Raw genomic sequence first — 14,433 nt, forward strand, 5'->3', positions numbered from 1 at the left:
AATTTGTGTGAAAGTATAACTCTTGCTTCTTGCTCTGACATTTGACAGCACAGGAAGTATATAAAAGAGTTGATACTTGTGAGTCAACAAATATTAGTTGTTATTGGAGTGACCTTAGATTAGTGTAAATTTACTTGTAAGTGATGTTCATCTTATAATTTTAGGTTGAACTCATAAAGAAACATTACCAAGTTCACAGCATAAGCTAATTTCCAAAGACATTCTGTGTTTTATAATAGAGGATGGTTTTCTTCATTCAGAAAAACTTAGAACTTTGCTCAAAGCTGAAACATTGTGATAAAATTTACTATGGCTAATCTTTGGATTAGCAGGAATATATGACCGTTAGTGAGGAGAAAAATTAATGAAGAAGAAATAGATAACTTAAGCAGCCTTATATATCTACCAAAGAAATAAAAGTTTGTAGTTAAGACATTACAAAATTGTAGTGTTAAAAAAGACAATACAGAACAACAAACAAAACAAAATAAAAAATTACAGGACCACATAGATTCACTGTTGAATTCTACAAAAAGTTTAAAGAAGAAATAATTTCAATTCTACACACATTCTTTCAGAGAAGAAAGTCGTTTGAAACTAATCTGTGAGGCCATAATTCACTCTGATATAAAAACGAGATGAAAATATTTCAAGAAAAGGAAACTACAAACCAGTAACTCATGAATATGAATGTGAAATATTTCAGTATAATTTTAGAAAACTGTCATGGAATAAATGCTTGGGTGCTCCCAAAACTCACATGCTGAAACTCTAACCCCACAAAGTGATGGTATTAGGAGGCGGAGCCTTTGATAGAGAATTAGTTCATGAGGATTCTGCCCTCACATATGGGATTAGAGCCCTTATAAGAAGAGACAAAAGAGCTTGCTTTGTCTGTTCCCTCTCTTGGCCATATGAGGATACAAGAAGACAACTGTCTGTGAACTTGGAAGAGTGCTCTCACCGGACATCAGATCTGCTTCTGCCTTGATCTTGGACTTTTCTGCATCCAGAATTGTGAGAAATAAATTTTGTTTGTTGTTTAAACCACCTAGTCTATGGCATTCTTTTATAGCAGCCCGAAGTGACTAAGACAAAAACCTATCCAACATTGTATAAAGATAATATATCATGTCCAAATAAATGTTTTTTGCTGACTTATAAGGGTGTCTAAACACTTAAAAATTAACCACTGTAATTTTCCAGATTAGGAGATTAAAAAGATAGTAGATCTGACAAATTACAACTTTTTTTTTTTTTTTTTTTTTTTTTTTTTTTTTTGAGACAAGGTCTCACTCTGTCGCCTAGGCTGGAGGGAGTGCAGTGGTGTGATCTCAGCTCAATGCAGCCTCTGCCTCCCGGGTTCAAGCAATTCTCCCACCTCAGCCTCCCAAATAGCTGGGATTACAGGGGTGTGCCACCACACCTGGCTAATTTTTGCATTTTTAGTAGAGACGGGGTTTCACCATGTTGGCCGGGCTGGTCTCAAACATCTGACCTCAGGTGATCTGCCAACCTTGGCTTCCCAAAGTGCTGGGATTATAGGCATGAGCCACTGTGCCCAGCCTATGGCATCTTTTCTTGATAAAAAATTAAAAAAATAAACTAAACAGATGCTGGTGAGGCTGTGGAGAAAAGGGAATGCTTATACACTGCTAGTGGGAATGTAAATTAGTTCAGCCACTGTGGAAGGCAGTTTGGAGATTTCTCAAAGAATTTAAAACAGAGCTACCATTTGACCCAGCAATTAAATTACGGGGTATAAACCCAAAAGAAAATAAATCATTCTACCGAAAATACATATGTACTGGCATGTTTATTGCTGTACTATTCACAGTAGCAGAGACATGGAATCAACTCAGGTGCCCATCAATGGTAGATTGGATTGAGAAAATGTGGTCTATTTGTGAGATTTTGGTGCACGCATCACCCAAGCAGTATACACTACACCCTATTTGTAGTCTTTTATCCCTCACCCCCTTCCCACCCTATCCCCCTGAGTCCCCAAAGTCCATCGTGTCATTCTTACCCATGTAACCATACAACACCTGTTCCCCAATAACCTATGGAAATAAAAAAATTAAAGAAAAAGCTTTATGGACAAAGCACATTGTATCCCAAACAGACAGACTTAGCAATAAATGAGTTAACTGATTAGTAAACCACAAATGAAGATATGGCTGTAGATTTACATGGGCCATTTTGATTTGTTCTGTTGTTTGATTAACTCATCCTAATAACAGCTTTTGAATGGTTGGGTGTCATTAAAGAAATTTAAAATATTGTGCATATTACATACAATTATATTTCTCCATCACTATCTGCTCTTCATCAAGTCTAAGCATAAAAATACGCAAGCTTACCTGTTTCTTCAGGTCATCATTTCCTTATGTGAACTCTTGTGTCACAGAAAACTTACATTAAATAAATTTGTATGCTAAAAAAAAGTGGTACACATACACTATGGAATATTATGCAGCATAAAAAGAATGAAAGAATATCTTTTGCAGCAACATGGATGGAGCTGGAAGTCATAATGCTAAGCAAATTAACACAGAAACAGAAAACCAAATATATGTTCTCACAAGTGGGAGATAAGCAATGAACACACATGGATATAAACATGGGAACAACAGACGCTGTGTATTACTAGAGGGTTGGCGGGTTAAAAACTAACTATCGTGTACTATGCTCACTACCTGAGTGACGGGATCCATACTGCAAACCTCAGTAACATGCAATAGTCCCATGTAACAAATATTCATATATACCCCTTGTATCTAAAATAAAAGCTGAAATGAAAATTTCAACATTGTAGGAATAAAAAGGAATTCTTCAAACTGATAAAGGGAATCTAAAGAAGACCTACAGATAACATCATACTTAACGCTGAAGTACTGAATTCCTTTTCCATCAAAGATCAGGAATAAAGCAAGAATTTTTAGTTTCATCTTTTCTATTCTACATTGTTCTGGTGTTTCTTACCAGTGCAATAGGCAAGGTTAAAAAAAAAGGGCATGGGGATTGGAAAGAAAGCTTTCTTTATAGGCAGATGACAGGAACTAGCATAGCATGTTGCACAACATCAATAAGTGTTTGCTGAAGGAATAACAATTGTATTAAAAAGTTTGATGAAAATGCCATGCTGTTATAACACACTTTATGTTATACTTCCCCTAGTATTGTATGAGTACCTATTTCATTGCATTTTACCCACTTTGAGAATGAATAGTACATTAAAAAATCCTTGTTCCTTTGTGAAATGCAAATTTTTATTTCATTTTAGTGTACATTTCTTTGATCACTACTAAATTTGAACACCTTTTCATATTTTTCACGTATTTATTATTTATGTGGCCTTTTCCCCTGAAAATTACTCGTTCTTGCTCTTTGCCTGTTTTTGTACCGAAGTATATAATTTTAATCCTAATGATATGTTAAATATGTACACACAAATATATGTGTACATTTTGAAATCACTTATATCAATTATCCTTTAGTTTTTGATGTTTATATTTTTAAATGATTCCTATTAGTTGTTTAAAATATAAAGCCAGAAAGAATGCAAAGAAAAAACAATAAAATTTTATCACCAAAGGAAACCAGTGTCATCAGTTTTGTGAATTCATTTCCAAAGGGTCAATTAAAACTATTGATTACATTACCTTTCAATTTATAAGAGATTTCTGGTGCCAAAAAGTTTATATATTAAATGTTTATACAAGCGGACTTGAAGGAGTTATAAAAAATGGCATTTAAAAAATAAAAATAAAAATATAAATGTTATTTTTTTAACATAGACTCCGCCAAATCCAAGACACTTTTGTGAGAGATGATAGCAGCCATTTGGCCCTTCTATAGAGAATTGAGGTCCTGAGAATTTAAACATGGCGATGCAGTGTTTTTTTTTTTTCTTCCACCTTATTAACTGAGGAAAATGGATGCCTCTCAAATATTTTCTAAGATTAGGCAACAAAAAAGAAGTCAGAAGAAGCTAAATCAGGATGGTAAGATGGATGCCTAATAATTGCCCATTGAAACTCTCACAAAATTCTTTTTTGATGACAGAAATGAGCAGGAGCATTGTCATGGTAGAGAACTCTCTGGTGAAGCTCTCCTGGGTGCTTTTCTGCTAAAGCTTTGGCTTTCTCAAAATACTCTCATAATAAGTTGATATTATTGTTCTTTGGCTTTCTGGAAAGTCAGCAAGCAAAATGCTTTGAGCATCCCAGAAAACTGTTACCATGGCCAGGCACAGTGGCTCATGCCTCTAATCCCAGCACTTTGGGAGGCTGAGGCAGGTGGATCATGAGGTCAGGAGTTCAAGACCAGCTTGACCAACATGATAAAACCTCGTGTCTACTAAAAATACAAAAATTAGCTGGGCATGGTGGTGGATGCCTGTAATCCCAGCTACTCCAGAGGCTGTGGCAGGAGAATCATTTGAACCTGGGATGGGGAGGTTGCAGTAAGCTGAGATTGCACCATTGTACTCCAGCCTGGGTGGCAGAAGGAGACTCCATCTCAAAACAAACAAACCAAAACCAAAACCAAACAAACAAAAAACCTGTTACCATGAACTTTCACATTTGACTGATCTGCTTTTGCTTTGAATAGACCACTTCCACCTCTTGATAGCCATTGCTTTGATTGTGCTTTGTCTTCAGGATCATACTGGTAAAGCCATGTTTCATCTCCTGCTACAATTCTTCAAATAAATGCTTCAGGATCTTGAGCTCACTTATTTAAAATTTCCGTTGAAGGCTCTGCTCTTGTCTGCAGCTGATCTGGGTGGAATGGTTTTGGCACCCATTGAGTGTGAAGTTTGATCAGCTTTAATTTTTCAGTCAGAATTGTGTAACCGGAACCAGCGGATATGTCTGTGGTGTCAGCTATTGCTTCTGCTGTTAATCATTGGCCCTCTTCAGTTAGAGCACTGTATTAGTCCTTTCTCATGCTGCTAATAAAGACATACCTGAGACTGGGTAATTTATAAAGGAAAGAGGTTTAACGGATTCACAGTTCCACATGGCTGGGAAGGCCTCACAATTATGGCAGAAGGTGAAAGAGGAGCAAAGTCTTGTCTTACGTGGGAGCAGGCAAGAAGAGAATGAGAACCAAGTGAAAAGGGAAACCTCTTATAAAACCATCAGATCTTGTGAGACTTACTACCACGAGAACAGTATGAGGGAAACTGACCCCATGATTCAATTATTTCCCACTGGGTCCCTTCCACAACACATGGGAATTATGGCAGCTACAATTCAAGATGAGATTTGGGTGGGGACACAGCCAAACCATGTCAGAAACCAACAAGATAAATTATTTTATTTTATTTTATTATTATTATACTTTAAGTTTTAGGGTACATGTGCACAATGTGCAGGTTAGTTACATATGTATACATGTGCCATGCTGGTGTGCTGCACCCATTAACTCATCATTTCGCATTAGGTATATCTCCTAATGCTCTCCCTCCCCACTCCTCCCACCCCACAACAATCCCCAGAGTGTGATGTTCCCCTTCCTGTGTCCATGTGTTCTCATTGTTCAATTCCCACCTATGAGTGAGAACATGCGGTGTTTGGTTTCTTGTCCTTGCGATAGTTTACTGAGAATGATGATTTCCAATTTCATCCATGTCCCTACAAAGGACAAGAACTCATTATTTTTTATGGCTGCATAGTATTCCATGGTGTATGTGTGCCACATTTTCTTAATCCAGTCTATCATTGTTGGACATTTGGGTTGGTTCCAAGTCTTTGCTATTGTGAATAGTGCCACAATAAACATACGTGTGCATGTGTCTTTATAGCAGCAAGACTTATAGTCCTTTGGGTATATACCCAGTAATGGGATGGCTAGGTTGAATGGTATTTCTAGTTCTAGATCCCTGAGGAATCGCCACACTGACTTCCACAATGGTTGAACTAGTTTACAGTCCCACCAACAGTGTAAAAGTGTTCCTATTTCTCCACATCCTCTCCAGCACCTGTTGTTTCCTGACTTTTTAATGATGGCCATTCTAACTGGTGTGAGATGGTATCTCATTGTGGTTTTGATTTGCATTTCTCTGATGGCCAATGATGGTGATCATTTTTTCATGTGTTTTTTGGCTGCATAAATGTCTTCTTTTAAGAAGTGTCTGTTCATGACCTTCACCCACTTTTTGATGGGGTTGTTTTTGTCTTGTAAATTTATTTGAGTTCATTATAGATTCTGGATATCAGCCCTTTGTCAGATGAGTAGGTTGCGAAAATTTTCTCCCATTGTGTAGGTTGCCTGTTCACTCTGATGGTAGTTTCTTTTGCTGTGCAGAAGCTCTTTAGTTTAATTAGATCCCATTTGTCAATTTTGGCTTTTGTTGCCATTGCTTTTGGTGTTTTAGACATGAAGTCCTTGCCCATGCCTACGTCCTGAATGGTAATGCCTAGGTTTTCTTCTAGCGTTTTTATGGTTTTAGGTCTAACATTTAAGTCTTTAATCCATCTTGAATTAATATTTGTATAAGGTGTAAGGAAGGGATCCAGTTTCAGCTTTCTACATATGGCTAGCCAGTTTTCCCAGCACCATTTATTAAATAGGGAATCCTTTCCCCATTGCTTGTTTTTGTCAGGTTTGTCAAAGATCACATAGTTGTAGATATGCGGCATTATTTCTGAGGGCTCTGTTCTGTTCCATTGATCTATATCTCTGTTTTGGTACCAGTACCGTGCTGTTTTGGTTACTGTAGCCTTGTAGTATAGTTTGAAGTCAGGTAGCATGATGCCTCCGGCTTTGTTCTTTTGGCTTAGGATTGACTTGGCGATGCGGGCTCTTTTTTGGTTCCATATGAACTTTAAAGTAGTTTTTTCTAATTCTGTGAAGAAAGTCATTGGTAGCTTGATGGGGATGGCATTGAATCTATAAATGACCTTGGGCAGTATGGCCATTTTCATGATACTGATTCTTCCTACCCATGAGCATGGAATGTTCTTCCATTTGTTTGTATCCTCTTTGATTTCATTGAGCAGTGGTTTATAGTTCTCCTTGAAGAGGTCCTTCACATCCCTTGTAAGTTGGATTCCTAGGTATTTTATTCTCTTTGAAGCAATTGTGAATGGGAGTTCACTCATGATTTGGCTCTCTGTTTGTCTGTTATTGGTGTATAAGAATGCTTGTGACTTTTGTACATTGATTTTGTATCCTGAGACTTTGCTGAAGTTGCTTATCAGCTTAAGGAGATTTCGAGCTGAGACAATGGGGTTTTCTAGATATACAATCATGTCGTCTGCAAACAGGGACAATTTGACTTCCTCTTTTCCTAATTGAATACCCTTTATTTCCTTCTCCTGCCTGATTGACCTGGCCTGAACTTCCAACACTATGTTCAATAGGAGTGGTGAGAGAGGGCATCCCTGTCTTGTGCCAGTTTTCAAAGGGAATGCTTCCAGTTTTTGCCCATTCAGTAGGATATTGGCTGTGGGTTTGTCATAGATAGCTCTTACTATTTTGAGATATGTCCCATCAGTACCTAATTTATTGAGAGTTTTTAGCATGAAGAGTTGTTGAATTTTGTCAAAGGCCTTTTCTGCATCTATTGAGATAATCATGTGGTTTTTGTCTTTGGTTCTGTTTGTATGCTGGATTACATTTATTGATTTGCATATATTGAACCAGCCTTGCATCCCAGGGATGTAGCCCACTTGATCATGGTGGATAAGCTTTTTGATGTGCTGCTGGATTCGGTTTGCCAGTATTTTATTGAGGATTTTTGCATCAATATTCATCAAGGATATTGGTCTAAAATTCTCTTTTTTGGTTGTGTCTCTGCCCGGCTTTGGTATCAGAATGATGCTGGCCTCATAAAATGAGTTACGGAGGATTCCCTCTTTTTCTATTGATTGGAATAGTTTCAGAAGGAATGGTACCAGTTCCTCCTTGTACCTCTGGTAGAATTCGGCTGTGAATCCATCTGGTCCTGGACTCTTTTTGGTTGGTAAGCTATTGATTATTGCCACAATTTCAGATCCTGTTATTGGTCTATTCAGAGATTCAACTTCTTCCTGGTTTAGTCTTGGGAGAGTGTATGTGTCAAGGAATTTATCCATTTCTTCTAGATTTTCTAGTTTATTTGCGTAGAGGTGTTTGTAGTATTCTCTGATGGTAGTTTGTGTTTCTGTGGGATTGGTGGTGATATCCCCTTTATCATTTTTTTATTGTGTCTATTTGATTCTTCTCTCTTTTCTTCTTTATTAGTCTTGCTAGCTGTCTATCAATTTTGTTGATCCTTTCAAAAAACCAGCTCCTGGATTCATTAATTTTTTGAAGGGTTTTTTGTGTCTCTATTTCCTTCAGTTCTGCTCTGATTTTAGTTATTTCTTGCCTTCTGCTAGCTTTTGAATGTTTGCTCTTGCTTTTCTAGTTCTTTTAATTGTGATGTTAGGGTGTCAATTTTGGATCTTTCCTGCTTTCTCTTGTGGGCATCTAGTGCTATAAATTTCCCTCTACACACTGCTTTGAATGTGTCCTAGAGATTCTGGTATGTTGTGTCTTTGTTCTCATTGGTTTCAAAGAACATCTTTATTTCTGCCTTCATTTCGTTATGTACCCAGTAGTCATTCAGGAGCAGGTTGTTCATTTTCCATGTAGTTGAGTGGTTTTGAGTGAGTTTTTTAATCCTGAGTTCTAATTTGGTTGCACTGTGGTCTGAGAGAGTTTGGTATAATTTCTGTTCTGTTACATTTGCTGAGGAGAGCTTTACTTCCAACTATGTGGTCAATTTTGGAATAGGTGTAGTGTGGTGCTGCAAAAAATGTATATTCTGTTGATTTGGGGTGGAGAGTTCTGTAGATGTCTATTAGGTCTGGTTGGTGCAGAGCTGAGTTCAATTCCTGGATATCCTTGTCAACTTTCTGTCTCGTTGATCTGTCTAATGTTGACAGTGGGGTGTTAAAGTCTCCTATTATTATTGTGTGGAAGTCAAGTCTCTTTGTAGGTCACTCAGGACTTGCTTTATGAATCTGGGTGCTCCTGTATTGGGTGCATATATATTCAGGATAGTTAGCTCTTCTTGTTGAATTGATCCCTTTACCATTAAGTAATGGCCTTCTTTGTCTCTTTTTATCTTTGTTGGTTTAAAGTCTGTTTTATCAGAGACTAGGATTGCCACCCCTGCCTTTTTTTGTTTTCCATTTGTTTGGTAGATCTTCCTCCATCCTTTTATTTTGAGCCTATGTGTGTCTCTGCCTGTGAGATGGGTTTCTTGAATACAGCACACTGATGGGTCTTGATTCTTTATGCAATTTGCCAGTCTGTGTCTTTTAATTGGAGCATTTAGTCCATTTACATTTAAAGTTAATATTGTTATGTGTGAATTTGATCCTGTCATTATGATGTTAGCTGGCTATTTTGCTCGTTAGTTGATGCAGTTTCTTCCTAGCCTCGATGGTCTTTACAATTTGGTATGATTTTGCAGTGGCTGGTACCGGTTGTTCCTTTCCATGTTTAGTGCTTCCTTCAGGAGCTCTTTTAGGGCAGGCCTGCTGGTGACAAAATCTCTCAGCATTTGCTTGTCTGTAAAGTATTTTATTTCTCCTTCACTTATGAAGCTTAGTTTGGCTAGATATGAAATTCTCGGTTGAAAATTCTTTTATTTAAGAATGTTGAATATTGGCCCCCACTCTCTTCTGGCTTGTAGAGTTTCTTCCAAGATATCCGCTGTTCGTCTGATGGGCTTCCCTTTGTGGCTAACCCGACCTTTCTGTCTGGCTGCCCTTATCATTTTTTCCTTCATTTCAACTTTGGTGAATCTGACAATTATGTGTTTTGGAGTTGCTCTTCTCGAGGAGTGTTTTTGTGGCATTCTCTGTATTTCCTGAATCTGAATGTTGGCCTGCCTTGCTAGATTGGGGAAGTTCTCCTGGATAATATCCTGCAGAGTGTTTTCCAACTTGGTTCCATTCTCCCCATCACTTTCAAGTACACCAATCAGACGTAGATTTGGTCTTTTCACATAGTCCCATATTTCTTGGAGGCTTTGTTCATTTCTTTTTATTCTTTTTTTCTCTAAACTTCCCTTCTCACTTCATTTCATTCATTTCATCTTCCATCACTGATACCCTTTCTTCCAGTTGATTGCATCAGCTCCTGAGGCTTCTGCATTCTTCACGTAGTTCTCAAGCCTTGGCTTTCAACTCCATCAGCTCCTTTAAGCACTTCTCTATATTGGTTATTCTAGTTATACATTCGTCTAAATTTTTTTTCAAAGTTTTTAACTTGTTTGCCTTTGGTTTGAATTTCCTCCTGTAGCTCGGAGTAGTTTGATCGTCTGAAGCCTTCTTCTCTCAACTCATCAAAGTCATTCACCATCCAGCTTTGTTCCATTGCCGGTGAGGAGCTGTGCTCCTTTGGAGGAGGAGAGGCACTCTGCGTTTTAGAGTTTCCAGTTTTTCTGCTCTGTGTTTTCCCCAACTTTGTGGTTTTATCTACTTTTGGTCTTTGATGATGGTGATGTACAGATGGGTTTTTGGTGTGGATGTCCTTTCTGTTTGTTAGTTTTCCTTCTAACAGACAGGACCCTCAGCTGCATGTCTGTTGGAGTTTGCGGACGTCCACTCCAGACCCTGTTTGCCTGGGTATCAGCAGCGGTGGCTGCAGAACTGCGGATTTTAGTGAACCGCGAATGCTGCTGTCTGATTGTTCCTCTGGAAGTTTTGTCTCAGAGGACTACCCGGCTGTGTGAGGTGTCAGTCTGCCCCTACTGGGGGGTGCCTCCCAGTTAGGCTGCTCGGGGGTCAGGGGTCAGGGACCCACTTGAGGAGGCAGTCTGCCAGTTCTCAGATCTCCAGCTGCATGCTGGGAGAACCACTGCTCTCTTCAAAGCTGTCAGACAGGGAAATTTAAGTCTGCAGAGGTTACTGCTGTCTTTTTGTTTGTCTGTGCCCTGTCCCCAGAGGTGGAGCCTACAGAGGCAGGCAGGCCTCCTTGAGCTGTGGTGGGCTCCACCCAGTTCGAGCTTCCTGGCTGCTTTGTTTACCTAAGCAAGCCTGGGCAATGGCGGGCGCCCCTCCCCCAACCTCACTGCTGCCTTGCAGTTTGATCTCAGACTGCTGTGCTAGCAATCAGTGAGACTCCATGTGCGTAGGACCCTCTGAGCCATGTGCGGGATATAATCTCCTGGTGCACCGTTTTTTTAAGCCCATTGGAAAAGCGCAGTATTTGGGTGGGAGTGACCCGAATTTCCAGGTGCCGTCTGTCACCCCTTTCTTTGACTAGGAAAGGGAACTCCCTTACCCCTTGCACTTCCCAAGTGAGGCAATGCCTCACCCTGCTTTGGCTCACGCACGATGCACTGCACCCACTGTCCTGCGCCCACTGTCTGGCACTCCCTAGTGAGATGAACCTGGTACCTGAGATGGAAATGCAGAAATCACCCGTCTTCTGCATCGCTCATGCTGGGAGCTGTAGACTCAAGCTGTTGCTATTTGGCCATCTTGGCTGCCCTCTCTAAATTATTTTTTCCTTGCAAATTGATGTGGATGTTCTGCTGCTAAGGAATTCATCTTCAACATTGTCTCATCTCTTTTAAAAATGCATTATCCATTTGTAAACTACTAATTTCTCTGGAGCATTGTCCCCATAAACTTTTTGTAAAGTCTCAATGATTTCACCATTCTTCCACCTAAGTTTCACCATAGATTTGATGTTTGTTCTTGCTTCTTTTTCAGCAGAATTTGTGTTCCTTGGATAACAGCTTTTTTCACACAAACATCTTATCCTTCTTAGTGCTTCAAAATAGATCCTGTTCAGCCATGTTATAAAAAATTAGTACAGATTTATTTTGGCACAAAAATTTGAACTCCATGCATAGTTTACTCATAATATGCATTTTCATGAATTTTTTGAAGACTCTTTCTGTATACTTGGGCATGTTTCTGGAGTCATTACGGTGTGTTAATGCAAACAAATTATAATGCATTTGCTATTACTGTTTTGTTGATTATAGTTTTATAAAAAGTCCAGCATGTGCTTTACCGTATATGAGTCAGCCTGATCGTCACTCCATGATGCTCTTTTTCCGGAATCATCTTGGCTGTTAGTGATTTTCAGATGAATTTGAAACTAGTTGTGCAACTTCTTCCCAAAAGCAAATCATTATTTCATGGAATCACTTAAACTTATAAGGTATTTTGGAATTACTGATACATGTAGTACCATAATTATAAATGGCACCTGTCTGCACATTATATTTTTGGCTAGTTTTGCAGATATAAAGGCATAATCTTGATTCCCCCTGCCCATTTTGCTCTTCTTTGGATCAGGTCTTGGGAATCTCTTAAAACTGTGTTACTTTCATGCAAGTATCTTCCTGCTTTACGTTTCTTGAATCTTTTCTGCTGAGAAATAGAAATGCAAACAAAAACAAGATTAAGAAACAAAAAATAAATAAGATATAGATTAAGCATATATATACTGTGTGCCTGAGGACAAGCTGCCCTCTACCCACCAGCATTGTAATCCAAGATTCTCTAGATATTGATACTATTGTGTTGGAAAAGGCCCTGATACCTGGGCATTCCTGGGAAGGCAGTGTTGAATATTGATACTCTCACCATTGTCTCTTTGGATCTCAGACCAATGACATCTTTAGTAAATCAAAGCGAGAATTGAAAATTTTAAAGCTATTGTCTTATTTTTCATCATTTAAAATCCTGCTTTCTTTTCTTAATTTTGTCTCCTCAAAATTTCTGTTGCCCATGGCAGCAAATTTGCCTGAATCTCAGAGGCATCCCAACAAGATCCATTTCCTTCAGATACATCGTTATTTTTGCAAAGGAGATTTTGCTCTATGCTGTAGTCCCATGATTCTTTGACTGAAGCAATAATTAGGTATGAGGCAATCTCATTCCCTTTCCCACCACATATCAGGCATTCATTGGGCCAATGTGTGATAAAACCAGGGAATGAGAATGAGGCATTTGAGTCTTAGCAGATTTGTGAGAAAACAACAGGAGTGTGTGTTTCCCACAAGGGCAGAAAGTATGTGCCACTCATAATAGGCTAATTTGGATCTTTTCACCACTGAACCTTCTGGTGTGAAGTGGTCTGTGTGACATAGAGAGCCTCAAGAGTCTGACTCCATTGTGGATAGGGTAGGCTGCTACTGAACTAAAGGACATGGTGACAAATAGAAAAGTCCTAGGTCTGAGCCTACATGAAGGACAGAGGGCCCCAAATGGTCGTTGACCTTTCTCATTAAACAGCTACAGCACATAGCCACTCCCCACTCACGTGACAGCTAGAGGGTTTACTCACTCATTTTCCACATCCTGGATGGTGTTAGGAAGAGGTAGATCCCTGGTTTCTGGAAGGAGGAGGATAACAGGGACAGCAAGGATGGGGAAGACTCCATAGGAAATCCAGGGCAGGTGGGGAGAATACGCCATTAAGGTCATCAACAGAGGAGCCAGTGCTGCCCCAGTCCTACCGGACACTGCATTGATTCCTGCAACTGTTGACCTTAGAGTGCAAATAACAACACAAAAAAATCTTGTATGAATCTGTACATGTAAGCTCTTTATCATCATTATTTCTTTATGGGGACCAGTACAACAGAGTTACTAAACACATGGGCTTTGACAGCAAGCCCTTAATTGTGACATTTACCTCTGTTGGTTTCTACCTATTTGATAGTATAATGTTGGTAACTGCTCTTAACCTTAGTTTCATAATTACTAAAATAGAGATACCCATAGCATTAATTAACCTGTAGCAATAACCCGCAGCTTTGATAATTTGATAATAATAACACATATATGGCTCTCAGTTTCTCTGTTCATTTCTATTACAATTAATTCATCTGGCACCTAAACAGTGTCAGTCTTTCATTCACAATGAATATCAATAAATTCAGAAATTTCTGTTTTGAAACCAGATGGTCTTTAGCTCGTGTACCTCAATATGGTGGGGACGAGCTCGTTGTGGTGGACAGAAGCACTGTTGCTAGCAGCAGAAACACTACCAATTCCCAAAGTTGCTAAAACCATACGCAGGATCTGCATTTCTAGAGAGAACAGTGAGAATCAGGAAATCTTGCCTGAAGAAACTTTTCAACCCCCAAATAATTGTAAAAAGATTCTAATGGAGGAATTTGCAAGTGTGAAATATGTGGTAGACAAACTGCAACATGCCAGAGTTTGGGGAATGGTTGCGAGGCTGAGAAATATAGACTGTAAAATGGTAGGGCTTAAACATTGAATAAAGGATCTCAATCTCAATCTTTAACTCTTTCTGCACATTTGAGTATTGCCAATTAAGGTGGGGGTAGGGACCAACAGGAAATATTTGTTTTATTTATTCTGTGTAATATTTTCTGTGTACTTCCAGTGGGGGCACAGAACTATATTTGTTCTATTAGAACAATATTCATTTTAATTTTTTTTATGTAATATT

General features: G+C 38.9%; 1 protein-coding gene across 1 annotated transcript in view; it reads right to left on the reverse strand.

Moving 5' to 3' along the window:
* Positions 1-12,316: 12,316 nt before the first annotated feature.
* SLC22A24 (solute carrier family 22 member 24) overlaps positions 12,317-14,433 on the reverse strand; it is a 66,401-nt gene continuing 64,284 nt past the window's right edge. Inside the window, exons 8-10 of the mRNA XM_034934157.3 lie at positions 13,936-14,044; positions 13,297-13,500; positions 12,317-12,377 (exon numbers count right to left, since the gene is read on the reverse strand). Of these exons, the coding sequence (XP_034790048.3) occupies positions 12,317-12,377; positions 13,297-13,500; positions 13,936-14,044 (374 nt within the window). The remainder of the gene's footprint in view (positions 12,378-13,296; positions 13,501-13,935; positions 14,045-14,433) is intronic.

Source organism: Pan paniscus, chromosome 9, assembly GCF_029289425.2.
Source record: "Pan paniscus chromosome 9, NHGRI_mPanPan1-v2.0_pri, whole genome shotgun sequence".
Taxonomy (NCBI): domain Eukaryota; kingdom Metazoa; phylum Chordata; class Mammalia; order Primates; family Hominidae; genus Pan; species Pan paniscus.